The sequence below is a fragment of the Leishmania major genome, chromosome 13 (genome assembly GCF_000002725.2).
Source record: "Leishmania major strain Friedlin complete genome, chromosome 13".
In the NCBI taxonomy this organism is placed as follows: Eukaryota; Euglenozoa; class Kinetoplastea; order Trypanosomatida; family Trypanosomatidae; genus Leishmania; species Leishmania major.
In genome coordinates, this window is record NC_007254.2 from 1 (window position 1) to 26,147 (window position 26,147).

At 59.4% G+C, this 26,147-nt stretch overlaps 9 protein-coding genes across 9 annotated transcripts; all 9 read right to left on the bottom strand.

Annotated features, from left to right (window-relative positions):
• Window positions 1-1,922: 1,922 nt before the first annotated feature.
• On the bottom strand, window positions 1,923-3,875 carry LMJF_13_0010 (conserved hypothetical protein; the record flags this gene model as incomplete). The annotated part of the gene is made up of 1 exon (XM_001681693.1): window positions 1,923-3,875. The coding sequence occupies one exon, from the start codon at window positions 3,873-3,875 to the stop codon at window positions 1,923-1,925; it is 1,953 nt and encodes a 650-aa protein (XP_001681745.1).
• A 1,589-nt stretch (window positions 3,876-5,464) lies between these two features.
• LMJF_13_0020 (cis-prenyltransferase-like protein) lies at window positions 5,465-6,640 on the bottom strand (the record flags this gene model as incomplete). The annotated part of the gene is made up of 1 exon (XM_001681694.1): window positions 5,465-6,640. The coding sequence occupies one exon, from the start codon at window positions 6,638-6,640 to the stop codon at window positions 5,465-5,467; it is 1,176 nt and encodes a 391-aa protein (XP_001681746.1).
• A 618-nt stretch (window positions 6,641-7,258) lies between these two features.
• Window positions 7,259-7,864, bottom strand: LMJF_13_0030 (conserved hypothetical protein; the record flags this gene model as incomplete). The annotated part of the gene is made up of 1 exon (XM_001681695.1): window positions 7,259-7,864. One exon carries the CDS (start codon window positions 7,862-7,864, stop codon window positions 7,259-7,261), a length of 606 nt encoding a protein of 201 aa, XP_001681747.1.
• Window positions 7,865-8,689: 825 nt separating this feature from the next.
• Window positions 8,690-9,574, bottom strand: LMJF_13_0040 (conserved hypothetical protein; the record flags this gene model as incomplete). The annotated part of the gene is made up of 1 exon (XM_001681696.1): window positions 8,690-9,574. One exon carries the CDS (start codon window positions 9,572-9,574, stop codon window positions 8,690-8,692), a length of 885 nt encoding a protein of 294 aa, XP_001681748.1.
• A 717-nt stretch (window positions 9,575-10,291) lies between these two features.
• On the bottom strand, window positions 10,292-11,098 carry LMJF_13_0050 (putative ribonuclease HII; the record flags this gene model as incomplete). The annotated part of the gene is made up of 1 exon (XM_001681697.1): window positions 10,292-11,098. One exon carries the CDS (start codon window positions 11,096-11,098, stop codon window positions 10,292-10,294), a length of 807 nt encoding a protein of 268 aa, XP_001681749.1.
• An 814-nt stretch (window positions 11,099-11,912) lies between these two features.
• On the bottom strand, window positions 11,913-13,091 carry LMJF_13_0060 (conserved hypothetical protein; the record flags this gene model as incomplete). Its single annotated transcript, XM_001681698.1, has 1 exon — window positions 11,913-13,091. The coding sequence occupies one exon, from the start codon at window positions 13,089-13,091 to the stop codon at window positions 11,913-11,915; it is 1,179 nt and encodes a 392-aa protein (XP_001681750.1).
• Window positions 13,092-14,170: 1,079 nt separating this feature from the next.
• Window positions 14,171-15,094, bottom strand: LMJF_13_0070 (hypothetical protein; the record flags this gene model as incomplete). The annotated part of the gene is made up of 1 exon (XM_001681699.1): window positions 14,171-15,094. One exon carries the CDS (start codon window positions 15,092-15,094, stop codon window positions 14,171-14,173), a length of 924 nt encoding a protein of 307 aa, XP_001681751.1.
• A 433-nt stretch (window positions 15,095-15,527) lies between these two features.
• POLIB (putative mitochondrial DNA polymerase I protein B) lies at window positions 15,528-19,817 on the bottom strand (the record flags this gene model as incomplete). Its single annotated transcript, XM_001681700.1, has 1 exon — window positions 15,528-19,817. One exon carries the CDS (start codon window positions 19,815-19,817, stop codon window positions 15,528-15,530), a length of 4,290 nt encoding a protein of 1,429 aa, XP_001681752.1.
• A 3,570-nt stretch (window positions 19,818-23,387) lies between these two features.
• Window positions 23,388-24,899, bottom strand: LMJF_13_0090 (metallo-peptidase, Clan MA(E), family 32; the record flags this gene model as incomplete). The annotated part of the gene is made up of 1 exon (XM_001681701.1): window positions 23,388-24,899. One exon carries the CDS (start codon window positions 24,897-24,899, stop codon window positions 23,388-23,390), a length of 1,512 nt encoding a protein of 503 aa, XP_001681753.1.
• Between the last annotated feature and the right edge of the window lie 1,248 nt (window positions 24,900-26,147).

Here is a 26,147-nt window from a genome sequence, read left to right on the forward strand (position 1 = left end):
TACCCTAACCCTAACCCTAACCCTAACCCTAACCCTAACCCTAACCCTAACCCTAACCCTAACCCTAACCCTAACCCTAACCCTAACCCTAACCCTGACCCTGACGTATTCTGGCTCGACTTTCCTTGAGGGGTGGGTCAAGTTAGTCGCAGGCTCTTGGCGGTTTGACTCGAAGTCGCTCCAGTACCAGCTATTCATGGTTTCGCCGGCGAAACCCCGTCTACTGGCGTGTTAGCGAAACGAGCCTGCCGCGGTCGAGGCGGTTGTGACGAGCAGCGAAATGTCGCTCATCCTGCAGGCTTCTCACGCTAAGTGGTCGAGTGATGGCGGGTGGCGCCCTGCGCTCTCAACCTCGGCGTGCTGGTTCACGAGAGATCCACGTAACGCAGACGTCGCCCAAACCCATTTGCACCCGATTCCAAGACGGCGGCGGAGGCCTACCTACCTCAGGACGGTGAGACTACCGTTGGCAGTGATGCTGTCCGCGCCGGCGAAGGAGAGACCGGGGAACTTTGAGGTCCCTGAGCGCCTGCTGCGTAGAGGCGCTACTCAACATCTTGCAGGTGCTCACATGGAAAGGCTGCAGTCGTCAGCAGCGGCACACAACCCTGAGGCCAATGATGGCTGTGTGCGATACCGTCACCTCCACGAGGCTCAACGGGTTGAAAAGCGCCGGCAAGGTGCAAAAGGCATGCAGGAGCTGAGCACCAGCTTCTCGAGGAGGCGGCACATCTTGAACTTATGGAGGCTGCTAACGCGGGTAGAGGACCCGCAGATGCTTTGCAAGCTTTGCGCTCAGGTGAACAGGTTCGTGAAAGGAAACCGCACGCACAACGAAACCAAAATGGTGTAAGCGATGCTGCACGTCACCGTTGCACTGGAAAGTGGCGGGCGGGGACTTAGGAGGCCAGAGCTACGCGAAAGCAGCATAAGGAAGTGAAAGCGCATAATGCGATCAGGGTTGCATCATCGAGACAGCAACGGCTGTTCAGGACGGCATTAGTCGGAGCAGGATGCGGGGGATGCCTTTGTAGTGTGACGATTGACCGGCTGCCGCTCTGGTGGCGTTTGTTCGGCGGTGAGGACGTGGATCTCTACCACAGGGACAAGGCAGTCTGGCGACTGGAGCACGCACTCTCTGTTTCGCGAGCGTGGACTTCTCACTCCTTGAGTGCGGCTGATACGGCTTTGCGGGCGCTGCCGGTGAACGCTGAGCCTGTCACGCGATTAGCCGCATCTATGCGTGAACCGCTGAGTGCGAAGTTTCCTTCTGCAAGTGGCAAGGTTGTTGCTGCTTCGCCGTGGCTGCCTCCTTTAGGTTAAGCAGAAGGGAAAAGCGGCGGCCACTGGCGCATAGCGAGGCTGCTCCGAGCAGCTGCAGAAGCTCGCTTCTTTTGCTCGCGGATTCGGATGTGCCCAAAGAGGCCACAGACATGAACATTGCGCATCGCTTAGATGCGCGGGTGGTGCTCGGTGCGCGAATAGTAGGAGCGATGGAGCTGTGGCGTGTTGAAAGAGGTTTCATGCAAGCACGGGAAAGAGTGGGAGGAGGACGAGAATAATGGCGGAATGCAGTGCAAGCAAGGCTCGAGGGGTTTCAGCGACGTGGAAAAGAGCTGCGGCCTCGTTCAGCACCTTCACTGGACAGGACCAGAGGCAGCACATCGAGTACATAGGGCGACCGTATCAAAGACACCACACATGCGCCACTCTTCGCCCTCTCTTTCTAAACACACAGCAGCGAGTCAGTTAGGAATGGGAAAGAGAAGCGGGAAAAGGAAAGAGGTGCGCCAGCGAGGGCGGAGGCGCACGTTACAGCTTGTAAGGAAGCGCTGCAGTGCGCATTATCTGCAGTGTGAGGAGACAAATGGACGCGTGCCACTCCTCCATCCCTAACGCTCGCCGGGTGTAAGTCGGAAAGCCTAAGCGTACGCGCTGGCGCATGTGGTGCACAAGACAATCATGCCGTCCTCCCCGCAACTCACCTCATACGATCCCTCCACCTTGACGTCGGTGATGGGCAAACGGTGCAGCGGCAGCTGCGCAGCATAGTGGACGAGGTTGCCGTTGATGCTCGCCTGTGAGAGGTAGAGGTTTCCGCTACGGGGCGCCTCAGCCGCGCGCGCGGGGATGGCGGGCTTCGTTGCGCGGTCGCGAGACCGAAGATTCCAAAAGTAGAGACACCCGTCCTCGCCACCACTGAAGAGCTCCGCGTCGGTGTTGCCAAACGACGTGGGCGAGCGCGCTTTGGTATTGTTGTCAGTGCCGGTGAAGCGGTACGGCAGCGGCGCGCCCGTCAAAACGTCCCACATGCGCATCAGCCCTCCGCGGTAGGATGCCAAGAGGAAAGACGAGGAGGGCGACACCGCCAAGGAGCAAATCTCCATCGCGATGGGCGACACGAGCGACGCCGTCAGGACGCCGGTGGCCACGTCCACGACTCGAATGGTGCCGTCCTTGGACGCGGCAAAGTAGCTGGTGCCTGTGCAGTTCACGACAAGGGACACGACGCCGTAGTTACTGAAGAGGTGCTCATACATCTTTGTGCCGATGTTTAGATCCCATACGCAGACAGTGCCTTCGGAGAGCCCGGTCACGGCGAGGGTCCCGCATGGGAAGAAGCAGCCGGCGTACACGTCAGCGGCGTGTTTCAAGACACAAGGGACGCAGTCGTTCGCCGGCGCCACGCTGCCGCTGTCAAGGAGAGGCTGCACGTTCAGCACGAGAGTGTCACAGCTGCCCCAGCACAGCAGCTTGGTGCCGTTGCGCCTCAAGTCGCGTATAGGATGCTTGTGGTGGTACAGCAGCTGTGCCTTGTCCGCCACGCAAGCCTCCGACGAGGGTGCTGCGACGTTGCTGCAGCTCAGAGGTCCAGTGGGGATCCACAGCACCGCGCCGGTGTCCGTCGCTGCGACGACAGCGCTGTGACTAAGAAAGGGCTGACACGCAGTCAGCCTCACACACTGCCGCGCATCCCCAGGCGCCAGGGCAGGAAAGGTGCTGCGTGCAAGGGCGCTGACGTCGATGGAGAGAAACGGCTCCGTGGCGGGCAGCTGCGCCTCAAGTGGGGCAGAAAGGGAGGTAATGGTGGTACGCTGAAGGCACCGCACAAGGTTTGGGTGTTGACGGGACACGAGTTCGTAGGAAAAGGACTGCTGAAAGATGGTGCGCAGCGACCGCGTCAGCTCCACCGGCGGCGGCATGCAAACATTGGCATGCCGGCAGTAGTTCGAGTAATCGACGCTTCCCAACTGCGTGCGGATGTGCTGCAAGAGCTGTGCGCGTCCTAGCTCGGCAGTCCAGCCGCGGTATTCCGGGTACACGTTGCTACTCTCCGCCACAGTCTTACAAGTCAGCAGGTATGTGAGCTTCTGGAAGTGCTCGCGGCTGATGGAGCGCTCGAAGGGTTTAATGCTGCGCATGAAGAAGGTGAAGGCGCGCTGATCGCTCTCCTCCTCTACTAGCTCCATGTACTGCTGCTGAGCCAGCAAGAACGGCAGCGAGCGCACCAGCAAGGCCTCCGGCGATGACCCCTCCGATCTCAGGCCACTCTTTGTGGCTGCCTTTGTTTGCAGTTTCTTGAGGCTCTTCTGCGCACTTTCCCAGCTGCTCTCCTCAATGGCGCGGCTCAACCCGCGCAGCGTCTTGCGCAAGTAGTACTCCCCGCGGAGCTGGCTCGTCGCCTCCTCCCGCAGGATCTGCGCTGAGGACGTAAAGCCCTCCTCGATGAGCCACGCCAAGATGATCTGCACCATCTCGCTTCGCGTTACATCGTTGGACTCGATATCGACGATAGAGGTCGGGGCGAAGGCAGAACGTGCCGAGCCTCCGGCGTCGCCTTGTCCGCCGCCGTTCGGCGCGGCTTGGAAGTTCATGAGTGTGTCTCGGCTTGTGTGAGACACTCTGTGTCGATGTGTGTGCTTGTGTCGGTAACAGCGTTGCACCCAAGGGCGTACGTACGTTTATCGATGTATGTGTGGGTGTTCTCGGTTCAGTGACGCGTGTGCGGTGCGGAGAGATGTAGTAATGTGAGAAGCAGAGGCAGAGAGAGTGTCAGAGGATGCGAAAAACGTCGTTGCCGCATGTGGGAGGGAACGGGGTGCGGATGCGTAAGCGGTTATGAGTGAAGAAAACGCAAGCGACCCCAGCGCATGCATATACAGGCATAGCGCACACTTGGCAGCACGAGAGGACATCTGCAGGGGGAATGAGTGAGGGCAGAAGACAGCAGACTCGCGCGCAGTAATCGACAGCGGATGCTAAAGGCAGTGAGACACAGTTTCCGACGCTAAGGTCACCCTCGTATTCCCATCCTTTCCCCTTTCATGCTCCTGTACCCGTCCCTGTAAACGCCGCTGCCCGTCCCCTTGCGTCTCTCAATGTTAGTTGGTATGCCATATAACTGTGTCTGCGTTTGCGTGGCAGCTAGATTTGCATTCGGTGATGGAGTTGGAGGAAAAGGGCGTTGTACAGCGGGTCCGCGGATGTCGCTACTGGAAATCCAACGTTCAGGGCCGCTCTTCTCCCTCTCCCTAATTTGCAACAAAAAAAACGACGAAAACGAAAGGGACGGCACCGAAGCGAAAAATGTTGTGGCTGCTGAACTCACTCGTACGTATGTCGGTGCGTGGGTGAGGAAGTGTTGATGTTGGAGGTGGGTGTCTGTGAGAGGGAATACGAAACACACGAGGACACTGTACCCGACATCGCCCCTCGTCGTCGCTCAGCTATCCCATAGAACAGCCGCGGTGATGCGGAGGTGCAAGAGCCAAGAGGTGAATGAAGGTGGTGGGCGGCATGACGAGTGCAGCCATGATCACGGTATCCCCCTTCACCACAACAAGCCGCCTGTCAATGGGAGAGCGAGAGAACCGAAGTTGAGACACCGTGAAGTAGAGAAAAGCGAAAATACAGAACTGTGCACTCACACATGCCACGGCAGAAGGAGGGGGAACAACGATATGCTGTGCTGAGGCACCTGTGCACATGGGCAGACACACAGACCGACAAAGGAAAAGAGAGAAACCTGAGCAGACGGGATATGGGTGGGGCGCAGCGTGAAAGGATTGCAAGCTACACACTATTTCCTCTCCCGCCTCGGCCCCTCGCTCACAGCCCCAAACTCTATCTCTGAATGCCGGTGCTGCCACTGCTTTTTTTCTGGTGGAGTTGCACATAAGGTGGTCGTCCATGATCAAACCAAGAGTAAGAGAGCAAGAACAACCTGCCAGAGTGGAAGGGGCGTTGCCCCTTTCGAGCAACGGCGCCACCAGCAGGCCTGCCTACGAGAGAGGAGGGTTACGCAGAAAGCGAGAAAATGAAAAGAGTGAACGCCATTTGCGCGGATGCAACTGCAGCTCTCAAGACACGATTGCATGCAATACCTGTATTGGGCGAATGGAGGCGGCGTGCATCGCGATAGATATTTATCGTTTCGACTCTGCTGGCGCGTCCACCGGTGCCGTCAACGCCCCTTGCGTTTCTCGCGACGAGCGAAATCGGCGAGCGCCTGCCGAATATCCTCCTGTGTCACCTCGGGCCACGCCTTGTCCAGAAACACAAACTCGGAGTAGGCGCACTCATAGAGGAGAAAGTTACTGATGCGCTGCTCTCCACTTGTGCGGATAATAAGCTCTGGTTCTACAGAGGCGCCACCGCCGAAGATATGCGCGTCCTCCGCCTCGTGCTCGTCCTGCGTGATGCTGCGCAGCATCTCTCTGTCCAGCTCTTTCTTCGTCACCTCTGTTGCAACGGCGGCGGCGGAGCCGGGGTCGGTGCTGTCTCGGAGGCGGCGGGCAACAAGGCGGTTGCACGCCGCCAGTACCTCCGACTGACCGCTGTAGCTCACACAGATGTTCAGCACCAGCCGACGGGGCTGCACTGCTCGCGTCTCGCGCTCCACACTCCTCATGAACTCCACCGCGCGAGGCGGTAGGCGGAACGGTTCGGTGGATATAAAACGCACAAAGATGTGCCGCTCTAGCGCCTCCTTGCGGATGCGGTCAAAGAAGAAAAAAAAGAGTGAGATGAGTGCATCTACTTCCGCGGCAGGGCGATTCCAGTTGTCGGTGGAAAAGGCGTACACCGTCACCATATCGATGTGCGCCGCCATGCTGTGCTTGATGACCTCCAGCAGCTTCTCCCCACCGAGGCGGTGGCCGACAAGGGAGCTGTGCTGAATGACCGCTGCAAAGCGTTTGTAGCGCGCTGCCAGCCAGCACGCCTGCTCGGCCGCGCTATGGGCCGCGGTGAGCTCTGTGGCGCTGCACAACTCCTCGCGTATCTCTCGCAGCGCCGATGGGTCTGGGCCTCTTGCGGCCGTGCTCTGGCGCCTGCCGTAGCGCCTGTTGCCGTCCATGATGATGCCGAGGTGCCGCACATTGTGGGCGATGTGGTGTTGTTTGTTCACCGTGATTGCCTTGCCTGCCGGTGGTACGCCTCCTCGTGAAGACACCTTTAGCAAGGCGAGCGCTATGTGGCCCAGAAAGGCGAAGATGAGCACGGAGAAGCACACCACCCCAAACGTGCCGCAGGCCGTGCGGAGAGCCAGGATGTCGTTGCTGTCGTTCATAGCCGACGATGCGCCACGCTGCGCTGGGGTGGCCCCGTGCTGCAGTTGTGGGAGAGTCCCCGTTAACATGGCGTGCGTGTGTGTATAATGGATTGTGGGTGTGGGTGCGTGGCGGACCGGTGGGGCGAGGGATCAAGAAGGGTGGGGGAGCTGCAGCACTTGCTGTTCATGGAACGTGAGATGAGTGCACGCGTGCAGAAAACCGCAGAGAGAGAGAAAGGTGAAGAGAAACGATGGCGACTGGTTGAGCTTGGCGTGCAGCGTGTGAGGAGCAACGACCGGGAATGCGGAGTGACGGCGACGTTGACGCTCGCCCTCTCTGCGCGCACCATGGCGGTGTATGTAGCAGTGTGGAAAGAGCTCACTGGGAGAGGGAGGAGGGTAAGAGGCAGACAAGGGCCAGCACACGCTCGCTTTCCACACCGTGGCGTCCCTTTTACGGGCATACTCGTGCAAATAGAGAGAGACGCGTAATGCTCGCAGAGGAGGCTTGGCAGATTTTGTGCGGCTCGGGAGTGCGTGAGTCCATCAGCATCGTCACCAGCCGATGTGGCGGTGGTAGTGGCTGGCAAAGCGGAGACGTACACACATGGATGCCCTTTTCTGATGTTCGCACCGCACACGTGGGCGAGGAAGTGGTCCAGGAGGGTACATATAAACATGCGACGCACACGCGGTAGTCCGCCGTCACTTTCGGTTAGCAGCCGAGTCGGGATCCAGCGCGCCACGCTGCAGCATGCCGAGTAGGTCACCCTTCCTCGCCGCACCCCAGCGAAGGCGCTCGCTGGAGTTGCGGTGCAGGACGTCGGAGTTCAGCAGAGAGAGCGACTGCGCGGTGGTGATGATGGGGGAAAAGAGTGTGTAAACGCCCTTGGCGAAGTGCACCACTGGTGTGTAGAGCCAGTTGCCGATAAGCAGCAGGAGCGAGCGTTGAGCGTTGCCTTGGGTGGTGACGTAGCCCCGATGGGTGGACTCGCCGGCGAAGAGGCGCAGCTGTTCGGTGTGATCGGCAACGATGCCATGCTGACTCTCTAAGCTCATCACGACAAACTCCAGCTGCTGCTGAGCGTAGGCCATCTCGCCCTGGCTCTTGCCAAAGAGCTCCTCCAGGCGTGTGACGTGTGCGCGGAGGTCTTCGATGACGACAGACTTGCGCTCGCTTGCGTTTTCGAGGTGACGGCACCGCCGCGACAGCTGCTCAATGCTTTCGTAAAGGTGCTGCAGGTGATTGCGTTGATCCTCCGGCACCTCCGTCGCAGCACACCGGAGCTGCTTGATGCGGGGCTCCGCCATGCTGGCGTCACCGATGCTGCTGCGAGCACTGCAAGGCTCGTTCGAATCAGACACAAGGAGAATGGTGTATGTACATTCCCCACGGCAGAGAGCCGTACATGTCAGACGGCAACTCTCGCTGAGGAAGCGACCAGGAAAGGACGGAAACAAAACAGCGGCGAAGGAGGGCGCAGCGAGTAGAGGAGGGAGCAGAGGCGCCCATCAACGACATCCGAAAAGGGGAGGTAACAAACCTCTTCGGTAAGCACGCAACGTATGTCGCAGGTCGGAGTCGAGAGGGCGGGAAAAGGTACGCAGTCGATCAACGTCACGGCAGCTTCGCCAGTGGCGGCTGCAGCAGATCTGGAGAACCGCAGAGGGGGAGCGACGACACGATGCAAGTCCGTCGGTGAGGATCCCTCCCTTGACAAGAACCGAGCCCAAAGACACGAACGAGTTGATCAGCACGGGCGCGTTAGCAGAGGCGAAGGGGGGCGGGAGGAGGCGCTCAAGCGCAGAGGTAAGCAAGCGACGAGAGAGAGAGAGAGAGACCCACTCACTGTACATAGAGAAGGAGCGAGGAGGGTGTCACTTGCGGCACCGCTGCCCATAATACAGCAGACACAAGCTCACAGAGCGAGAAGGTCAAAAGAAGAGTCAAGTAAGCATGTCGCATGAACGCCACAGGCGTCCACGTCCTATGGCACAACACCTCTATTGCCGCCGCGCACTCTCCCTCACGCAAGGGGGGGGGGAGGGGGGCATTTCTCATGTGATGGGTGCGCCCATGTCGTCCCGTGTGCTATCGCTAGCGCCTGCTCCGCATCCGTCTTGCCCTTCTGTCTTTTACATCATGTTTGTGTCCTTCAGAAGCGTCAGCGGTGGTGCTGTGGGGCACATGCAAGTGAAGAGACGGTTGATGCGCCCCACAACGAAGTTCTGCACCGCAAGCCGATCCCACAACGTTGCGACGTTGTCCAAGCATGGCAAAACGCCTTCCAGGCTGTGTGGACCATCATGCTGCGCCGACAGTGGCTTCAGGGCCCGATTCACCTCCAGTAAGGAGTCGACCACGGTGGCACGCACCGCCATGTTCGTCTCCGGGTCGAGGAAGTTCTCGGTAGTGCGCAACGCATCGTTGGCCGTCATCATTGGCTGAAGGTGCCCACTGAGCTGGCCCAGGTGGTACTGCTGCAGCTGATGCAGACGCAGCTGGCTCTCCTCCAGCTCCTTTGTGCACTGGTCGAGCTGCCGCCGGGCCTCAACGATGTCATTCGTGTAGTCATAGCCATCAGGCGATGGGCCGATTAGAGAAGCCGCTGCTCGCTTACTACCAACGATATCAGCGCTATTCCGGTTGCGACTCAGCAGCACTTGTTGTGCCTCGCTCTGGCGCTCGCGCGTGAGTGTGGCGAGACGGCCTCGTAGAAGCCGGTTCCGGGCCTGCGCAAGACGGAGCTTGTGCTCCTCCAGCTCGGCGGTGCGCCGCAGCTCCTCCGTCTCCCTGGCCGCTGACTTCCCTACCGCGAGCATCTGCTGCGAGTCCTTCCCTTGCCTGAGCAGCTCCGATATGACGCTTGCGCGGTGAGCCGGGCTCGTGTCCAGTCTGCCATCCGTCGGCGTGCCGTCTGTGGGGAGATGGGCGAAGTTAGCTCTTGAGCTGGCAGCCGCATCGCTGAAACCCCACCGAAACAGTGCCTGACTTGCGTCACTCCTACACGAGCCCAGCATTCGGAGAAGGGCAGCCTCTTGAGCAACCAGGAAGTGTTCCATGGAAGCGGCGATAGCGTCCACTGTCTGCGCGCTGGTTACACTCACGGTTGCCTTCTTCCTAGTGGACGCTCCGGTCTCCGCGGCAGGCGGGCTCCGCTGCGCTTGCGTCTGCATTGGCATGCTGAGCAGCGGGCCCTGCGTGTATGCCCGCGACGCGTCCTCCTCTCCGCGTGCCAAAGGTGCGGCCGGTAATGGAGGGCCACAACCAATCACCAGGTGAAGTGCGCTGGGTGGCAGAAACTACACACTAAGGTGTTCTCTCTCTCTCTCTCTCTCTTGTGTGGGTGTGTGCACGTATGCTGGCCGTGCAGTGCGTGCAGAAGAACAGTGAGAAGTGGTGACGAAACAAAACGCGATGGAGGAGAGAAAGGAGGAAACTACGGTGGCAAAGACAGGAAAGCATGCACATGCGTGACTGTGTGCGTGGGCGTGTACAGCTGGTGCCCACGCACACGCTGCTGGACTGGATGTGTCGAGCAGATAATGATGGGGTAACGGCTCCGTCCTCTGAGCGCTAGCGCTGCCGTTGCTCCGGTGTAGCCACTTTAGCCCTCACAGTGAGGGCTGTGGTCTGCCAGCATTTTGTCGCTCTTGTGAGTAGCACGTTTCGCCCCCGTGGAGGGCGTGCAGAGCAGAGGTGGATTCGGCCTCTGTGAGCGGGGGCCGTTTTGAGCGTCACATTACCGGCCCCTCGAGCGACGCAGGAGTGCGCTCCGCGTCGCCCCTTTGGCCTCCAAGAGTGCCTTTTACAGGCGCGTAGTCGAGGCGGTGAAAACGGCTCGGACCCCATCTGGCAAGCTCCGCCTTGTGCGCCGCGGTGCAGTAGCCTTTGTGGTGGTCAAAACCGTACTGGGGGAACGCGGGATGCATAACGGACACCGCGTACGCGTCCCTTGCAACCTTGGCCACAATCGATGCAGCCGCGATGGACAGAAGCGTCGCATCGCCCTTGACCACAGTCGTGCAGCTGAACCCATCCAAAGCAGGGTATTCTACGCCTATCCGCTTACGAGCCTCAACCTTACGCACCGCCTGTACGCACACCCGCTGTCGCTCCTCGCCAGACAGGAACGTCCACGGCACTCGATTACCGTCGATGAGAATCGCGCAGGTCAACGGAGTGAGGGTGCCGAGTCCACTCACCGCGTTGTACGAGCGTACGACGGCTTCACACACTGCAGACATCCCCTCGAGCGTGGCATTAAGGATGTTGCGTTCGTTGATGACAGAAACGTCGACGAGCGCCGCAGCCACTGCTTGCAGTGGCTTACGCCGCTGATACCGCACAAGGCAGCACGCGCCATCCCTCACGGTAGTCCCCACGAAACCCTCGACGCCTGCGTCACTCAGCTCCGCGCACATTGCCTCCAGCGTCTCGGCGCGATCGCTCTCCTTCATCTTCTTGCTGTCCATCACAGCGTAGCGCACCGGAGTGGCGGAAATGCGATAGAGGGTGGCAGCGACGCCCACCGGACCCGCCATGCAGCCGCGGCCTGCTTCATCGACGCCAATTACGTATCGAATGGAAGGACGCAGCCCCGCTCCGTCCCTCTCTGTTGTATCCATGTCACTCAGAGATAAGGCACAGGCGTGCACGCACGTGTCGCGCTGGTCGTGGTAGTCTTCTTTTTCTGCGACGGCGTGTTCGGTCAGAGGAACACGAGCAAGGGAAGAAACAAGGCAGCAGGAAACGGAGAGGACCAGCGAAGTACACGGGAGAGGGGTGCCGCAGGCATAAAGCGGACACAGGGGAAGCTGTTGGGAGGTGGAGAAGAAAAGCAGAGCTGTCGCCCACACGACATGGACGCACGTTGCGCCCGTGAGACGGGGAATGGGGGAGATGGCAAACAGAAGCTGCCCGCCCGCGCAGTGCTGCAGCCAACCCATCACTCAGTCACTCAGACAGCACACAGCAACGGTGGCAATGGCGACGATGGCACGTGGGCATTGGTTCATCCTGCTGACCTTCCTCGGTGCGTGTGCCAGCGGCATCGCGTGTGTCAAACACGCCCGTTCAGAAGAAGTCGATGGAGAGAAGAGGCGGAGGGTGTTCGGTATACCCACGCGCTACACACACGCAAACGCCACGGAGAGGGGGGCGCGTGCACATGTGCGCGCGCCCAACAGAACGAAAACAACACCGAGCGCCTCATAGAGGACACATGCGCAGCGAGAACATGGGTGCAAGCAGTACCAGCAGCGGCGACAGCAGCGGTTGTTCTCACGAGCACACACGCATGCACATGAAGGAGGAAGGTAGTTGCAAGAGGGGGGTAGAAGGCCCGGTAAAGACCCTTCATCCGAGAGAGGTGTGTTGTGATAGATCTAGGTCTAAGTTTGTGTCAGGAAGGAGGCGCAGTGCCTCAGAGACGTGCTCGGCCTCGTGAAGTACCGCCAAGATGTCGACGGGAACAGTTCCGGGTAACTTGCCGTCGTCATCAAGTAAGGGAGCGCAGCGGCCGCTCTCCGGTAGCGGCGCAGACGCCTCGAGGTCGACGCGCCTGAGCAGTTCCTCGGCGGAACTCATAATGCTCGCGAGGGGGCCTGTGTAGCTATCGGCCGTTGCGCGCGCATGGGCCTGCGACAACGCAGTAAGTCCACGCCGCGTGCGAGGATGGAAAGTGCATTCCCGCATCTCCACCTCGCAACGTGCCACCACGGCGTGGTGCAGCCGCTCGCTGCGGCGTCGCTGCCATATCGCTGCGCGCGCGGAGAGCGGGACCCGCTCAAAGCGGGTCGATGTGTTGATGCGCGGTGCAAACGTCTCCTGCGGGTATACATCGCGCGCCACATCCAGTGCTGCCTTCGGTCGCAGGAGTCGCTCGCGAGTGGTGTCACCTCGCTTCGAAGCGATGAGGCCGCTGACGGAGTCGGTGCAGGGGCAGAACTCGTTTTTGGATCGCACACGCGCCAGTTTCTCCTGCATCTGGTCATGAGCGCGTCGGGTTACCGCGTCTTGGTAAAGGCGTTGGTATGTCGCCATGGACGCCGTTTTGGTCTTTTCGCCGCTCGAGCTGCGCAGGTTGGTCACATCAGTGAAAGTTGCGGTGTCTGTGCCTGCATCCGCGGTACCACTGTAGAGTCGCTCGACGACGGGCCGGCTGGACTGCATGGTGCGTGCACGGGCAGAGATAGTAGGCCTGAAGGAAAACCTTGCCACCTCCTGCTGGCGCTTTTCCTCGAGATGCCCCTCCACGCGCTTGTGGCGCTCCATGAGCACATCGCCGACTGGCAGTTGCATCCAGCCGTTCCGCCTTCGCTCCGACGCTGCCATCTCACGCGAGACGGGCAGGATGGCTGGATGGCATGTGTATGCCGTCGCCCTCTCCGCGAGAAGGGCGGATTGGCGCTCAGCTCTGTGTTGTCGGGCGGTCTCGGCAGACGCGTGGAGGGAAGGTGTGGGTACGAAAAGGCGCCGCTGAAGTTCTGGTGATGGCGGTCGCATAATCGATTCCAAGGCGGCCGCTTCGGACATGCGCTTGTGCCGCTGCGCCTCCCTAAGCCTCTTCTGGTACACTGCGCCGTACCGCAGTAGTCGCTCCTCCACGCGGACGGCTGCGTCATGTGGGCGGTCCGACTGCACAGGGGACAGCTCGCAGACAACATCAGAAGTGCCTGCGGTGGTGGCGGTGCCCAAAGTAGGAGACAATGGCGAGCCTCCCTGTGCGCATAGATGAGACATAACGTGGGAACGCGTGTGTCTGCGCGTGTGTGTGGCGGGGGGGGGAGGCAGGGCGGTACGAAAGCGGGAGGAGGGAGGAGAAGGTGCAGATGCCGTCCGAGTATAAGAAGAGTAGCGCAGTGCATGAAAGAGGACGGTGTCCTCAAGGTAGGTTGTGGAGAGGGTCACGGAGAGGTGCGCACGTGGAGATTGCGGTGTGGTGAACTCGACCTGTGCAGCCGTTGCGGTGAACGGGGAAATAGCACGTGACGACGGGCGCAGAAGCGTGACGTCATGGCAGCTCATGCAGCAACAGCTGCAGTGCGGCCAAAGACGCACAGCTCGCCCTCTGCGGTCGGGCACTCACCCATCACAAGGAGAGAGAGCACAAACATGGGTGAACAAGACGGCGCGAAGAGGGGGCACGCAAGCAAACACATATACGCAGGGGAAGAGGGACAGAGGGGAGTGGGACGCAGGTGCATCACACCCTCTGCGTACGCATGTAAAGTAGAAAGCGACAGAGAGGGAGAAAGGTGGAGACTCGGGCGAGGAGGAGGAAGAGTGGGAGGGGGGGGGGCGCAGGTGAAAGAGTGCAACAGACGACGAGGATAGGAGAGAAGAAAGGGAGCGATGGTACACATGAGTTGTACTGTACATAAAGTTGGTGGTTGTGTGTCGAAACAAGAAAGCCACCACTTGACTTCCGTCGAGGTCGCACCGCATATACTGGCAGCACTTTCTCCTCACCTCAAATCTCTCCTCGCGTACAACATCGACTGCTGCCATCGCAGTCCCCATTCCCGACCGGTCGAGTAGCACGCGGCCCAGTGAGGGAGAGCAAGGCCGGAATGCAACATCTTGCAGGGGTCCAAGAGGGGGAAGATGAGGTATCACGCACTGCTGCCGGCTGACGGAGGCGACTGGAATCGATAGCTAAACGTGCTGGGGTTCTTGGGGGAGTAAGCGGTGGGTTTGCTAGAAGATGGGAAGTATGTGCGCTGCTGCTGCGCCTCTGCCAGGTGAGCCCGCCGCGACTCCTCAAACAACTGATGCACTTTGGGCAGCGCCGTCTTCGCCGCGGGTGAGGTGTGGGGAGCGACAGCCACTCTCTGGTGTAGGCTACCAGGCTGCTCCGCCACGTACGAAATGCTCGTCTCTCGTGAGGCGCGGCGACGCAGCTTGCGCTCGCGGCCGGTGCGAGCGTCGTGACGATCCATGATGGCATGAATATCGTTATAAAGGCGCGCCGAGGCGCGGCGAATGCGCTCCGGCGTTGGCACGCGAGTCACGAGTTGCCGATCACGTGCAGCTGCAGTATCATTCGGGCTGAATGAAGCTTTCTTGGTCGCATTCTCTCGAGACTGGCTGGCCTCCCGGATTGTTTCCAGCGCTGCTAATTCATGGTTGTTGCTGCTCTCCACCAGCACGTCCATGTAGCGGAACTGCGGCGTCGGCCGTGAAGGGGGTGCAGCAGCGTCCATGGCAGTAACAATGGCGGTCCACACTGCTGCAGACGCGGAGGATGGTGTGCTTGGTTGGGTGGAAAATGGCACAATGAAAAAAAAAGATGGCGAAACCGCGAGAGGGGAGAAGAGACCGCAAACACGCTGGCAACGGGGGCACGCACCGCTGCGAGGCCACTCGAGGGAGAAGAGCGGTGTTAACGTGTGTGGAAGGGAGGGGGAGGGAGAGAAAAAAAGGGTGCGGAGACCGCTGAGAGCGGAACAAGAAGCGAACAGGCACTGAAATGACGCACCCTTGCATGAAGTGTGCATATCGGCCCATCTTCCCCTCCCCACCCGCGCGGCGTGCATGCATACTCCGTAGAGAAAGGGAAGCGGGCAGTAGAACGCGGTGAACCGGCGGATGGGCACAAAGGCGTGAAAGCAAGTCTTCGCGCAGTAGTAGGAAGGGCCACACACTTATGTCTCCCTCTGCCGAACGAAGAAGGCGTCCACCATCTTCGTGCGGTGCACTATTGCGAGGTTTGCGCACACAAGCGCAGGAAGGATCAAGTCGACGTATGCGTTGAGCGGTGCGCATACACGCACGGTCATCGGTCATCCCACACCCGCCATCCGCACTCCGTACACATCTCAGTTGAAAAAACTACGTTGAGGGCTCGGCTGCGTCTCATTGCAAACAAGGCCAACAAAATAAAGGGCAATCACGCCACCGTCACCACGCACGCACACAAAGCAAAGAGACTACGTAGGGGCATACACGCAGACACCTTCTCGGCACGCCTCACTCGGTCGCTTCCGCCTCGGACGTCGCCGTTTCCCCGCTCCCCTCCTCCTCGGACGCGACGCTTTCCTCCATCACCGCCGAGAAGTTCGACTTGGCCGTCGTCAGGTCCAAAAAGTCCTGCACCTCTGCGGACCTCGTCTTGCGCTGCTTCGACACAAACATGTAGTCGTCGCCTTTGATGCTCTCCATGGAGCACATGTCTACCCCGCACGACGCAGAGACTTGCAGCGGCACGCTGATCTTCACTCCAGGGAACACCTTTGGGACGTACTCGTGGACCGAGCCGAGGATGCGGCACGTGTCCCTCACGCATTCCCGCAGCACATCGACATGGCAGTCCATCCACACCGAGTCGTGAACAAAGTTGATGAGAAACGCGCGGTCATCGTAGAAGTCTTTCCGCACAAAATGCCGGTAGAGGCGGCCGAGCATCATCTGCGCCAGCTCCGCGCCGTAGCCTTGAATTGGGTAGTTCTTGATGGGAGGCAGGTTCAGCACCACATCCCGCGTGCGCAGGCTCATCCGCAGCCCTGTCGGCATCTCGGCAATGAAGCTGGTGGGCAGCCCTGGGTTGTTCGGGCGAAGCGCGACAGACCGGATAATGCGGTGAAACTGCGCGATGCCGGGGTACTCCTCATTCTCTCTCTGAATCGACGCCTCCAGGTCCTTTACGGGAATGCCGGTGGTCTTGTGCAACAGCGGCACCCCAGCGCCGTACAGACGCTGAAAGGAGAACTGCTTCGCCGTCCTGCGCAGCTTAACGTACTTGGGGACATTGCGCTTGTAGCCCTGGTAAATCTCGTCGTATGGCAGCCCGCTAAAGAACGCCGCCCGCTTCACGTGGAAGTCGACACCGCTATTGAGGTCGTTTGTGAGGTTTGCGTCGTTGCACAGGATCGCCAGCACCACAATCTCCAGCTGCGAGTAGTCCACCTCGACGCAACGCCCCTTGGAGCCGAAGCGGGACACAAAGAGACGCCGCACAGACGACTTATCGTCCTTCGGAATGTTCTGGCAACTCGGGTAGGCGCTAACAGTACGCGACGTCGTCGTGGCGGTCATGTCGATGTGCTGGTGTACTCTGCCGTCTCGGTGCAGAATGGCCAGCCGCCCGCCTGTGCTCGGTTGCAGGAAAGTGGAGGTGTGACGGTCGAGCAGCTGCCGCTGCAGGAGCAGGCCGGCCGGCTTCACGCCGTGGGCGTGCAAGGACGCGAGCACAGTTTCGGAGAAGACTTTGCTCTGCAGACTGGCAATCAGCTTCGCGTTGCGGACGTAATCGGCAGCGACGCCGGGCAGCCGCACCTTCACGAGCCGATTTTGACGCTCTGCCGGTACAAAGCACCCGATCGACGGAGAGCGCAGGAAGCAGTTGGCGGCCTCGATCAAAATCTTGTCCCGCTGCGCCACAGCGTCTTTGTCGGCGACACCGAGGATGTTGATCAGCACATACCAGAGTGCCTTTGTGTCCGTGTCAGCGCGGTGCAGGTCGCCTTCCGGCCGCACGTTGAGCGCTGTGATCAGGCGACTGAGGCGCAGAGAGGATGCGAGGGCATCCATGAGGGGTTGGTTCGTGCGTTTGGTGCGCATGCGCCATCGCAGCTCGCTCCGGTGAGCATTAAGGAGCGCCAGTGAGTCGCAAAACAGAATGCCGTCCAGCTGGCACTCCGGCGCGTGACACTCGAGCGCGCGGCGCAGCATCGGCTCGTCCACGGAGAAGACGTTGTGGCCCACCAGCACCAAAATCTCATGCGGGTTGTACGAGGCCTTGTCGAGGCGCAGATACTGGCCAATGCTCTTCGCGACCACGTCCACGGTCGGCGCGTCGCGCACCATCGCGTTTGTGATGTGGTGAATGCCAACAGTTCGCGGAGTGATAGGGCGCTGCGGGTTCACGAGCGTGTGAAACGTGCTGTTCTCGATCGGGTCGAACATCGCCACCTCCACAATGGCATCCGTGCTTGGGTTGAGCCCCGTTGTCTCAATATCAAAGAAGACGACGCGGTACGTTTTCAGTTTCTGCGATCCCTGCACCTCGATGTGCTGATGGATGCGGCTCGGCAGCCCTCCCGACGTTGGCAGCGCGCATTGGGCGGCGTAACGCTGCAGGTGTAGCTCCCCCACCATGTGGAGGAAAGCGCCGTAGCGGTGGCAGAGATGAACCACGTTCGACGTCCATAGAGGGGTATCGCGTGCGTAGGCCTGGTGTCCTAGCGAAATTGTGCCACCAAAGAAGTAGGCGTGCTGCTGCTGCAGCGACGCCCAGTCAAAGTAAATCCTCATGTCAACTGGTACCTCGCTTGGCACGTACGCCTCCATCGCCGCGTCCAGCACCGACGCGGCGCTCTTCAGTGAGGCCGTCTGTCGTGCCGCCTCCTCCGCATCGATGTGAATGCCGGCCTTCTCGATGCTCGTCATCGCAAGCAGGGAATCCATGCGGTGCGCCAAGCTCAGCACCTGGCACTGCTCAAGCGCACGCTTCAACTGCTCCACAAACACCTTCACTACCGCGGGCGCTGCGTGGAGGAGAAACTGCCGCTGAAGGGCAAACGGGAGACGGTCGTTTGGCGTACCAACGCGCGACGATGGCGGCAGCTGCACACCGTGACGTAGGGCCAAATCGTGAAGGCTGTTGCTGCCAGTGGTGCATCGCTGCGCCTCGAGAAGATACTCGGCCAGCGTCACACACCACACACGGCCGCCGCGCTTGATGAACTTCTGCAGCTCGGCATCACCCGACAGCAGCAGCACAAGCGACTTGGCATCGTGTGTGACGAGCACGTCGTATCCGTCGAGGCTGGGTAAGCAGAACTGCCCACGCTTCGTGTAGATGGCCCACGGCTCCACTGTCCGGTTCGCGTGGTCGGTGATGCACGCACTCAGCACGTGGTTGATGTCCGCCACCGGGTTTACCGGCTGGGCGTGCACGGTGTGGTCGGTGGAGACGTAGGCGATGGTGATGAACTTGTCGTAATGGCGCAGCTCCGCCTTCTCAGCTGCAACACGCTTGGGGAGAGTAAAGTAGCAGGCCCAGTTGAGCGCGTTCTGTGGGGTCGCGATGCCCTCATCCGAGCTGTTCAACAGACTCAAGTGGTCACACGTGTGACTCTGGGAGAGCTTCTTGCGCTGATAACTGCGGAGTGTGTTGCCGGCTGCGGTGTAGATGCCGAAGAGCAGATCCGCGTCCAGGAAGCTCGCAGTCTCCTTCATCGCCCCCCAGTACCGCATCAGGTCGGACTGGTAGCAGCCGCGCAGGCGTTCGCTCACCTCTGACGCGTATACGACGACGCAATCGTGGCCAGCCTTCACAACGGCGGTGCGGCAGCGGAAGAGTGCAGCGCGGTCGGTTCGGGTCGTAGGCACCAAGATCATCTGGCTGGAACGCGTATCGAGCAGGCAGGCAAGCACGTCAGAGAGCATGCCCTTGGCGGAGAAGCGGCGGCGACTCACCGGATCCCAGAGCGACACGTTAAGCCCACGAGAGCCAGCGCGCACGAGATGAATGAGGTAGACGGAGAAGCGGGGCAGCACGTACGTGCTCACAGTCTGCAATGGGTCTGCCGACATTGCCTGGCACGCTGCAGTGCGGATGAACGCCCAATGCGCTTGGAACCACGTGCGCGTCATAGGAGCTGGAGACACACCAGACACAGCGTCCTGTGTGATTGCACGCGGCGACGGAGGACTGTTGCACAGCACGGAACTGAGCTCGAGGGTGTCCACGTGAGTGGCCACTTGCAGCCCGCTGAACTTCAGCAAGGATGTGAGCTTTTGGAGAGGCTCCTGCAGCCTTTTCCGCTCCTTTTCCGTCTCTACAACGGGTATGAGAGCAAGCTGCGGTGATTCGCCGCTAATGTGGGTCATGAGCTCATCCGCCACACTCCACACCTCGGAAGCCTCCATCCTCGTATCCACGCTACACACAATGTCATCCGCCGCGATGGAAAAGATCTGAAAGGTGGCTGTCTGGAAGTGGTACCCCACCAGGAAAGTCGCCACGCTGCTATCCCCGCAGCTCTTCTTCGGCGAGTTACGCTGAGCGACGTCGCTTTGATTCTCGGCTGCCAGCCTGCGGATGTTTGTGTAGTATTCCTGCGTGCTGCGCACGACACCGGCGTCCACCGAAATGGGGACGCGAAAGAACTCGGCGTACTCTGCAGCGGCATCCACTGACGGAGCCCTCCCTCTTGCCAGCGCTGCCTGGGCCTTGGTCAGGGACTGCACAGTGCAGCTTGAGCGCAGTGGTTGCGCCAGCGCGCGGGGCCAGGAGCTGCCCAAGCGACGAAACATGGCTGCGTGACGCAGATGGCAGTTGCCTTGCACACGCTCTGCGCTGGTCGTGTGACACCTTCGCCTCCCACTCGCGCTGTAGACCGTACGCGCACAAGGACTTAGATGGCTCTCTGCACTTCTTTGCTGTGCGCGTACGCACGTATGCACGTACCGCACCGACGCGCGGGCACGCAGCGACACCAACAACCACACACAATCCGCTTGTACGGTCCTCAAACAAATACGGAGGCGAGAGCGAAAGGAAGCAGCAGCGGCTGCACACAAGTGCAGCTGAATGGATTCAACAACGAACAAAAAGAAGAGGCAGCACAGAGGCACGCCTGTTGGTTTGTAGAGGACGCCGGTACCCCGAGCGCGGACGCGCAGAGACAGACTCACGCCTGCCCTTTGCCACCTCCTCTCTCCTCCCCTACCTCACTCTATCTATTGTGTCTCTTTCTCTATGCTGCAAAAACGTGTGCGTGTGTCTACGTGTAGCGGGGGAGGGGGGCATACATGTATGCGTGTATGTGTGTCGGCCTCTACTCTACCTCAATCGCTCTCCCCCTCTCTCTACCTCTGTCTCCTAGCTACAGCGACTGCTGTCGAATGGCGACCTCGCACGTGCGTGTGCGTTAACGTGAGTGAAGGAGAGAGCAACACGCTGAGATAGAGAGAGAGCGAGGGGGAAGAAGATGAAGCGAAGGGAGGAGTAAAGCAAGACAATAGCACACGCGCGCCTACGCCAAGTCGGAGAAGGTGAAGGGCGGGCCAATGAAGCAGGTAGACAAAGATTGTGTGTGTGTGTGTGTGTGTGTGTGTGTGTGTGTATGTGCCGATCTAGTGAAGCGGCCTCGTCGGCATACACAGCTCCGTATCCCCCGCTCAGCAGCGTACAAGCGCAAAGACAAGTAGCTGCACTAACTGCCCCCGCGCGCCCGTCTTCGGTGCCGTGCCAAGGCCACCGTATCAATGCCCTGTTTTGCGTAGAAGTCACAGCCGAAGAGCGTAAGAGGAAGAGGGACAGAATGAGAGCGAGAGAGATATCAACGTTCATTGCGTGCAGAGCGAGTGCAAGAAAAATGTACGAGGCGAAGAAGGGAAAAAAGAGGGACGGTGTGGGTGTGCACGCGCCGGCGAGACATGGAGAGACGGAGAGAGAGAGAAGGGCCAGTGCTCTTCCCTCACAGAAGGAGACAGGACCAGTGATGCTTCAACACTGAGAAACAGACTCAGTGGGTGTCTGTTTGCGTCGCCCCTGCAGCGTCTGCCGTGTGACGTGCATGAAGTGTGCGTACGCGCGGAGCGGGCGGGCCAGTTTGGCCACTTCGCTGCGATTGTCTGCTGGTGTCGTCGTGTGTATTCCTGTGTGCATGGGCAATCTTCACAGTCGTCCATCGCGCTCTCTCGCCATCGTGGTCGTCGCCGTTGGCGCTGCCAAACCCGTCTGCCGTCTCGGCCCGCCCCACGTGTTGTAAAATGCAGCGATGAGGTGCGGAGGACGTCAAAACCCGTGGGGAGGAAAGAGGGAGAGGCGCATGGCCATCACGACACGACACGGTCAACGAAACGAAATAGGGTCAAAGAGAGGAAGGAGAAGAAAAAAGAGAAGATACACGCATACACACGAAGGGAAGGAAAAGAGTGCGCTTCCCGCACGTGGACACACGGGCACACACACAAGTATAATCACATACGAAGTGCCCCTCGTCATCTCACGAGTGTCAGATCAGGAAGAGGGTTGAGGGGAAAGAGAAGGCAGTTGTTGAGCTGAAGGACTCCGTCCCATTCGTCGAGTCTGCGATGGGGGGAACGGACCTCTCTGCTCTGCTCTCACGGAATTGCTGCCTGCCCTTCTGACGACTTCAACGAAATTGCAGAGTGCTGCCCTTCCTTATTAATCATGTCTCTCACGCGGTGGCAGACATGATGGGGGTTGGTCGAGGTGGGTCTGACTTGAAATCACAGACGAGGTAGTCAAGCGAGTTGACATCTTCCCCAACATAGGAGTGAGGGGGAAAGGGCGACCACGCACGCCCATATACCCGTACGTCGCGGCCGCAAACCACTCGAGAGAAATCGATAAGACCCCTCTGCAAGAGGCCTAGACACGTTTTGCAGCGAGAAGGAAAGAGAAGCGATCACGCAAACGTCGCAACTGAAGTTGGGGGAGGGGGGCGGGGGGAGCCTGGCACGAATAAAAGTCGATAGATGCGCGTGGCCCGCGAAATGGAACACGGGTGAATCAGCACGCTGGCCACCACCACCCCGCCAACGCGAACGTCTTTTCTTTGTTTCGGTGCAGTTGGGGTGGGGGAGGGCTGATCTCACACATACTGGCGGTGAGAAAGAAGAAGAGGAAGAGGAAGGAGAAGAGAGGCAAGACGCGTCATCCCTTACCCTCCTCGCGTACGCCTATACTGTAGTGTATAGAGAGAGAGAGAGAGAGAGAGATGCACATATACATGTAGGCATGTATATGCCTACGTGAGAGGAGGAGAAATGGAGGAAGGAAGCGTAAGATATGCAAAGCGCAAAGGAAACCCACACGTGTGCCACACACAGCTCAATGTACGCCACACGTGTGCGCACTTCGCCACTGTGTGGAGATGGCACAGAGCGGTATACAAAGGTGCACGGGCGGGAAAAAAAGAGAACACCAGAGCACTGGTGGCACAGAGGGAGGAGGAAGAGAGAGAGAAGGGCAGCCAGACACCACGCGCGCACACAAGCGCTGCGAGGCCCTTTTGCTTCCCTCTCTTGCACCCGGCAGTGCCGCAGTGTCGCTCGCCAGTTGTTTACAACAGAAGAAGCACCAAGAGGTGATAGAAAGCAAAATACTCTGCAGAATCGAAATGAAAGGGAAAACAGAAACGAAGGCGCACACAAGTCGTCTGTCAGGTGGGCACGCTTATGGCACTAGTTGGATGAAGGAAAGAGCAAGAGAAAGACGGTCATGCTGGAGAGAGTGGGCGAGGGCAGGCAGGGGGAGGGGTGCGCGACAGCCGAGGTGGGGGAAGCAGACCTTGTACAACACTTCTTCACAGTTCACATACACGTATAGGTGGGCGTGGAGAATCGCGTCCCCCTCACCTCCCCCCTCCCCTCGTCCGCCCTTCACCCACGGTCATTTTCCCCTGCAGGGCTCGTCCTCTCGGCTCCTCGGAAGGCAATGTATGCATGAGTCACCGTTCGGTATCGCATGTGCTATTATTTTCTTTCGTGTTAGCGGCGGTTGCAGACTCGTGAAGCAGACACGCACAGAGAAAGAGAGAGAGAGAGAGACCGCTGCACTCGATAAGATGCCGCACAGCTGGAGAGCGGCACCCTCAAAAGAAAAAGGAGAAACAGGGAGGGTCGGACTCCTATCAGGCAGACACATACGCACACAGAGCAATGGCCATGTGCCCGTGTGCCCGTGTGCCCGTGTACTGGCAGGAAGTTGGTAAGGGTGTTGGTAGCCCCGCCGCCCCTCTGGCGCTTTCGTGCCGTCTGCCTAGCGCTCCGGTCCGGCCGCATGCTGCGCATCCATTTGGGAATCGCTTGCCCCTTTGACGGCGCTAGAAATGACGGAGCGTAGCGCCTCGGTCAGCCCTCCTGGCGCAGGTAGCGGCGCTCCAAGTACTCGCGAAAGTGCTTGGGGTTCAGCGCTTCGCCGGTCGCCTTGAGAATCAGGTCTTCCGTGTCGTAGAGACATCCCTGGCTCCAGATCTTCTCCCTCTGCTTCTCAAAGATCGGCTCCATCTGACCAGTGCGGATGCACTTGTCCACTGTGTCCTCACCGAGCTCATTCTTGATCGTCACCATCAGCTGCGCCGCGAACATGGAGCCCAGCGAGTACGTCGGGAAGTAGCCAAAGGCGCCCATCGACCAGTGAATGTCCTGCAGGCAGCCAATCTCGTCGCGGCCCTCCGTCTCCAGGCCCAGGTATGCCTTCATCTTCTCGTTCCACACGCGAGGGATGTCTTCTGCCTCCATCGTGCCCTCGATGAGTGCACGCTCTATTTCGTAGCGCAGCAAGATGTGCAGCGGGTAGCACACCTCATCCGCCCGAATCCGGATGAAGCCAGGCTTCACCGTTTGGTTCATCAGCCGCACGTTCTCCAGAGAGAACGCGGGCTGATCACCGAAGTATTCCTTAAGCAGTGGAGTCAGGAACTCCAAGAAGGCGCTGGAGTGACCAATCACAACCTCGGCAAAGCGCGACTGGCTCTCGTGGATCGTCATCGAGCGTGCCTCGCACACCGGCTGGCCGCGCATCTCCATCGGGCCGCAGTTCGTCTCGTACTTGGAGTGGCCCGTCTCGTGGATCGTCGCGAAGAGCCCCTTGGCGAAGTCCTGCAGGTCGTAGGCGGTAGTGATGCGCGAGTCTTCCTTTACCATGCCCGTAAACGGGTGCTCGGAGACGTCCAGCCGACCTGACTCGAAGTCGAAGCCCCACACCTCCATGAGATGGCGGCTAAGAGCCTCCTGCTTGTCCTTGGGAAAGGGCGCCTCAGGCGCAACCACCTCCAGCCCCGCGTCCCTCTGTGCAGCCAGGATCTTCTGCAGCAGCTCCGGCAGCCACGACTTCACATCGAGCAAGATTTTCTCCAGCGTCTCCAACGTCATGCCACTCTCGTACTGATTGAACAGGGCCTCGTATAGAGGCTTGCCCGTCGCAGCGGAGCGATACTGCGCCTCCCTGCGCGCAAGCGCAATCATCTCCTTCAGCGCCGGCAGGAAAGTCGCAAAGTCGTTGTTGCTGCGGCACTTAGCCCAGATAAGCGGAGTGGTTGCCGACAGCTTTGTCTTGAGCACGCGGAGCTCGGTCGGCAGCGCTGCTTGAGAGGCGTAAATGCGACGGAGCTCGCGCAAGTTCGCCTGCTGGACAGTAGTGAGCTCGGCCTTGGCCGTCTCCGCTTCGTCCAGCAGCGCCTTCGTGCTCGGGCTGGTGATCATCTCAGTGATGAGTCCGTGGAGCTCACCGAGGGCGGCACCCCGAGCAGCAGCGCCCTTTGAGGGCATCATAGTCTTGGCATCCCAAGCGCCGAGAGACAGAAGGTGCGTCAATCTGTGCACCTTGTGGCAGAGCTTCTCCAGTTGTGTGTAGGCCTGCATTGCTTCTTGTCTTGACTTTTAACGGAAAGCAGGGGAAGAAAAGCAAGGAGATACGCGAACGGTGTCGATACCTTGGTGGTGGTCAAGTTTGTGTGTGTGAGTGTGTGTGGAAGGGAGGGAGTATCGGAAACGTTCAGAAGATTCCTGGAAAGCACTGATAGACAACGGATCTGTGGTAGACAGCCACGCACCACGAGAGGGGGCAGAGAGCGGGAAGAGAAAGGGGAGTCGCGGCAAGGGTGCAACGCAGGAAAAGTTGGCGCGCGAATAAAAGGAAGAATGCCGAGCAGCGAAGAACACATCCAAACACGCGACAAGAGAAGAGCGAATGGATGATGTGGGCAACGTGCGCACATTTTCGTGCGGCGACGATGAAGGAGAGAGGGAGGGGGGTAGAAATAGATGAAGGCGATGGAGCAGCGGAGAGCGGAGGTGGTGCAAGAGCCGTTGGCGGTGTCCGGAGTCGTTCAGCAACACCGTTAGCATCAGTGTACTCACGTGAGTGTCCATTTCGCTAGTCTAGAATGAAAGGGGAGAGAGTGCGCATGCAGGGGCAACGTCGACGTTGCAAGTCACCATTTATACATTGACCCTCAGATTCTGCCGAAGATGCAGCAGCGGTGACCATCTCGAGCACAAGAAGACCCCGTCTCCCTTTTCTGCCCGTTCCGCCCTCGCAAGCACACGTGCGCGAGAGAGGAAGAGGGACGCATAGAGATAGATGAAAACATGTGCGGCATACGGAAGGCGACTGTGCTCTGTCTTCCTTTCTTGAACAAGAATTTTTGTGAGAATGATAGAGGGGCGAAGCCCAGGCACAAACACCGTGGTAGGTTTTACGCAGAAGAAGCGAAAATCAACGAGTCGGACAGACAGAGCGCGAGCGCGCGAAAGCGAGCACAAAATGCCACCCCCTCCCCCACCTCCGCCTTACAGCGAGCGCCCCTCGCAATCACCAACGGAAACAAACGAAGGGAAGGCGCACGGCCAAGAGCGCTTTAGGGGCTACACAGTGCGACGGAGAAAAAGGTGGCTGCCTGTGCGCGTACGTTTCATGCAGTAAGCAGACGTGCGAGGGCTGCATCAGCTGTGGTCCTATGAACACGCATGAGCACGCACATGCTGCCGCAGTTGACTGGAAGCGATAACAAGCGAACGAACTCGTAGGTGAGACGCGCACGCCCGCACTTCAATGCATGACACCATGCAAGCTACCCTGAAGTGGGGCGCATACGCCAAACAGCGCCC